General features: G+C 33.5%; 1 protein-coding gene across 1 annotated transcript; it reads left to right on the top strand.

The window, feature by feature from the left end:
• The first annotated feature begins 1,231 nt into the window (after positions 1 to 1,231).
• Positions 1,232 to 4,247, top strand: LOC139854458 (chaperone protein dnaJ 6). The gene is made up of 8 exons (XM_071843761.1): positions 1,232 to 1,388; positions 2,909 to 3,007; positions 3,090 to 3,191; positions 3,306 to 3,365; positions 3,461 to 3,567; positions 3,657 to 3,739; positions 3,843 to 3,933; positions 4,052 to 4,247. Exons 1-8 carry the CDS (start codon positions 1,260 to 1,262, stop codon positions 4,245 to 4,247), a joined length of 867 nt encoding a protein of 288 aa, XP_071699862.1. The 5' UTR covers positions 1,232 to 1,259.
• Positions 4,248 to 4,844: the final 597 nt, after the last annotated feature.

Raw genomic sequence — 4,844 nt, 5'->3', positions numbered from 1 at the left:
TAGACCAAGATGCATGGTACTTCTCAAGTATCTAAAGAATCGTTTGACCCCGCTTTTTAGGTAAGAGCTTTATCGGTGTTTCTTTCTTGTATTTTTTGTTGAATTTGTTTTTTGTTCGAAATCGTTTTCCATTTTTTATAAAAGTATTCGTTTTTTTGGTAAAAAAAGAAATTAAGGAGAAAGAAAGAGGGCGCTAGGGATGGCAATGGCCACCCGATCCAGTGGATATCCACCCGATCCACCCGCTTCGTGATGGATATGGATGAACCTAAAAGGATATGGATACGGATATGGATGAACATAAATGGAGGTGGATATGGATATGGATGAAAAGTTTCATCCATGAATATATCCATTACCACCCGAAATACATAAACAAATACAAAATATTGATATATCCTTACATATTTACTATTACAAATGGATTTACCGTTATATTTGCATTTTGCTTTTAACCTTATAATGAATTAACTATGATCTATTACAATAAAACACATATATTTAATAAAATAAACATACAAATTACGTACTTAATTTTTCATAATCTATGATTAATAATAAATTGTGTTCTATCATCGACAAAGATTACGTATTTTTGTGGATAAATTTTAATTATGTCATGTTATAGTTATTTTTTCTATACTACGTTTTTGTCTTCATCGCATATTGGGAAATATTATAGCATTTTTTTGCAATATCCAATGGTTATCCATTAACCAGTTTAATTCATCGGATATGGATATGGATGGATGAAATGAAATTAAATGGATATGGATGAACAAAAATTAAATGAATATAGATATGAATAGGACATCACCCGGTCCATATCCGATCAATTGCCATCCCTAGAGGGCGCCGTGTCAAAAGGCAAAAGCGTTTGTGTGAAACATAAAATTGGATAGGAGACAAACGCTCCACTATCATATTATATGTACACAACCTAAAATTGTTATGTAGACGACCATAATGTTTTAAAGTGTTGTACAGTACAATACTGTAAAATATGAAGATCGTGTATATAATAATTTTAAGTTGTGTACATATCACTTACCTATTGTTAGAGCGACAAATAAAAAATATGTTGGCCATGGCGGGAATAATGAAAACTACAGGCGGGAAAATCAGCATCTCCATCCTCCACTTTTTAAAATGTTTTAATTGTTGTCAATTTTTAATTAAATATAAATACTCAACATAGTCTTTCTATTGATATATAGTCCGATAACAAATACTTCGTAATAGCATTCATTTGTTTTGAAATGGGGAAAAGAAGGAACACCGCGGTTCGGGAAGAAAACATAGAAGAAGATGATGATGAACAGACGCAACCAAACCTCGGTGAATCTTCATCATCATCATCATCATCCACCGATAAGAGTTTGTACCAGGTATTTTTTTTTATTGATTGATTTTAATTACGCTAAACCCTAATTTCTATAATTTGCTTTTATAGTTTCATTCGTTCCTTTAAACTGTTATCATGCCATCAGTTATTCTAAATCTGATGGAAATTAGTATTTGAGTTGATTATTTGAATAAAACACAATCGATTTATATCTAGGGTTTGCGATATTAGGGTTTATATTCTTTTTCAAGATATGATAACAAATAGCTAAAGTGTGTGTATATTTAGTACTGATAGTAGTTGAAATCACTCAAATCAGTACCAGATGTAGATGTAAAACGGGCAGCTGCCCCCTTGTCAAATTTCGTTTCATATTATGTAAATTAAAAGAAATTATGGTTTTTTTGTCCCCTAAATAAACTCAAAAATGAGCCAGAATTATACATTTATATGGGCCCCTTACAAGTGATTAGCTTTTTGTAATTGATTGACATGGAATCGTAATGATTATATGGCAAGTTATTGTTCACCATATGGCAAATGTTTTTTGGTATGCAAATTGCAAAGCAAAGTTCATGTTTATTACCTGTATTCACCCCTCGATTGTAAATTTATAGTTTCAACTCTTATCAGTACACATATAAATTAACTAGGACAAAACTTTAGGGATAGAAAATGATGGCTTTCTATTTTCATCTCTTATCAGTACAGATATAACTTAACTATGGCAATAACATAAGTGATGATAAATGATAACTTATGATGACCTCTTGATTCATATAGTGGGCAAGGTTCCAATTTGTGGTGTCCATATCTTTTTACATGCTTTTGAGAGGCGATACTATACCTGGTTTTACTCTAATTTGACCACTTAATTTGATACGTATCTTATTTATTCTACAAGTGTACAGTTTCTATGCAGACAAGTATGTTTTATATTAGATTTCATTGGAGTAATGTATAAGTGTACAGTTTTTATGCAGACAACTATGTTTTATATTAGATTTCATTAGAGTAATATCCTGCCTGATGCACTGAATTTGTGTATCTAGATAACGGTATAACACTAGTACACTACTACTTGATGTCACAATATTAATAGTTCCCTTATTCACATTTTATTTTTTATTTTTTTTTGAACTTCAAGATTGCATCAGTCCGTACCGAAGCCTAGTCATCATTTGCACACACACACACGTTCGGGCAGGAAACCCGAACCACGATCACAGGGATCCGAACCCTTAAACCATCCCGAGGGGCAGGCGGGCCGGACCATAGTCCCGGATCAGGTCGGTAAAACCTTCCCTTTGGGCTGACCTCAATGGAGCCTATTTCACATTAAGTGAATATTGTAGCTTTGATGGTTCTTTTGTAGCCCTGAACTTATATCTAGGTTTGCAAAGCCTTGTATATAACTATCTGGCAGATTGTGTGCACTTCAGTATGTTATCTGATCTGATATTGTTTCTACAAGAAAATTTGGTTGCTTGTTTTATGCTCACATCTAGATTTTTTTTTTTTCTGAAGCTAACTTTCAAATTTCAATGTTTCTGCATGTTGTAGATTCTTGGGGTGGAAAAAACAGCTACTCAGCAGGAAATAAAGAAAGCATACCATAAGTTGGCTTTGAGGCTACATCCTGATAAGAACCCTGGTGACGAGGTGAAATTATATACATTTTAATGTCTTATTTGATTCACCAACATTTTTTCAGACTTTGTAACGTGTTCTTAATCATATGTAGGATGCCAAAGAAAAATTTCAGCAACTTCAGAAAGTTATTTCAATACTTGGTGATGAGGAGAAACGAGCACTATATGATCAGACTGGCTGCGTAGATGATGCTGTGAGTCAATTACTGAATCTCTTTTTATCAGTAATATTAACTGATGAGCCTTTTTTATTTAATATTTTTTGCTGATTATATATTGTTGTACTAATAATTTATTTTCTTAAATAGGAACTTGCTGGGGATGTGGTTCAAAATCTGAAGGACTTCTTTCGTTCTATGTACAAAAAGGTTTTATTTACTTGCATTAAACACTTGTCTGAAAATGTATAATCTCTTGTACTTTATATCCTCTTCTAAAGTGGACCGCACAAATACTTGTGTAGGTTACCGAAGCTGATATTGAAGAGTTTGAATCAAATTACCGAGGATCCGAGTCTGAGAAAAATGATTTGATTGATCTTTACAAGCAGCACAAAGGTCATATGGACAGGTATACTCATTTTCTAACATTAAGATCATTAACTGCTTTTCATTATATGATATTTTATCAAAGTAAGCATATTGTTTGATTATTCACAGGCTCTTCTGCTCCATGCTATGTTCGGATCCAAAGCTTGATTCACATCGCTTCAAGGACATTCTTGATGAGGCAATTGCTGCCGGTAATGGCTTTCGCTTTTTATTAAAGTGAATCATCATGTTTTATATGATATGAGACAGTTTATAAAAGCGATGGTCTCATAAATTTATTCATGTATCTGCCAGGTGATCTGAAGTCGACTAAAGCGTATCAGAAATGGAGTAAAAAGATCTCTGAAATAAAACCACCAACAAATCCGTTGCAGCGTAGGGGGAAGTGAGTCATGAGATACTTTTGTCACATTTTTTCTTTTCTTTTAATATTGTTTTGAATTGAATTGAAATATCACTTGAGTTTTGAGAAAGTAACTTGTGATGATGTTAACCATTGACAGACCCAAGGAGGAGTCTGACGATCTGTATGCCATAATTTCACAAAGGCAAAGTGAAAGGAAAGGGCGGGTAGACGCAATGTTTTCGTCTCTAGTGAGTAAATATGGTGGAGGAGGACCATCTTCCGAACCCACTGAAGAAGAGTTTGAAGCTGCAAGAGAAAAACTCAAGAAACGCAAGGATAAGAAATCCAAGTAAACTTATTTGATGTGTCGCCTTTTCATGAACTGCTTTTATGTTATAAATATTTGATGTGCCTCTATCTTTAAGTTGATACATATCTTAGATCTCACTTTAATGCTTGTGCATATATCCATTTTGCAGTTTAAAATAGTTTAGTACAACCAAATTACAAAACTAAATTAACACGCATAGGAAGTACTGTAATAATCGATCTCAATTTGGGTTGGGTCAATATAAAATAATAATAATATTATTTATTAATTAATAGTTAATATCAAGTAATATTTTAACCTACAAACCGAAGCTATCGAACAACAACAACAATACTCAATCCCACCAATGTGGGGTATGGGGGAGGTTGATCGTAGACAATCATTCCTCTATCCTAGAATAAAGAGCGATCATTTCTCTACCCCGAGTGTAACACTCCCAAGAGTAGAGAAATTCCTTTCTCTCTATATTCGTCAGATAGAGAGATTGCTTCCAGGGACCTCCGGCCAGAAAGTAAAAAAAAAAAAAAAACGATACAAACGAGACGCCATGAAAATGGTGAGATCAAATCTTCATGGGTTTTACATCATGTCTGGGGTTTAATTTAGGCTCTAAGTGGCG

Source organism: Rutidosis leptorrhynchoides, chromosome 6 (assembly GCF_046630445.1).
Source record: "Rutidosis leptorrhynchoides isolate AG116_Rl617_1_P2 chromosome 6, CSIRO_AGI_Rlap_v1, whole genome shotgun sequence".
Lineage (NCBI taxonomy): Eukaryota > Viridiplantae > Streptophyta > Magnoliopsida > Asterales > Asteraceae > Rutidosis > Rutidosis leptorrhynchoides.
This window is presented reverse-complemented; position numbering and strand designations above follow the sequence as displayed.

What these genes read in the sequence shown, in the direction of transcription:
- LOC139854458 (XM_071843761.1), top strand. Translation starts at nt 1,260, where the DNA reads ATGGGGAAAAGAAGGAACACCGCGGTTCGGGAAGAAAACATAGAAGAA. An exon ending in ATAAGAACCCTGGTGACGAG is followed by an intron (nt 3,008 to 3,089) that starts GTGAAATTATAT and finishes AATCATATGTAG; the next exon opens with GATGCCAAAGAAAAATTTCA. An exon ending in CACAAAGGTCATATGGACAG is followed by an intron (nt 3,568 to 3,656) that starts GTATACTCATTT and finishes GATTATTCACAG; the next exon opens with GCTCTTCTGCTCCATGCTAT.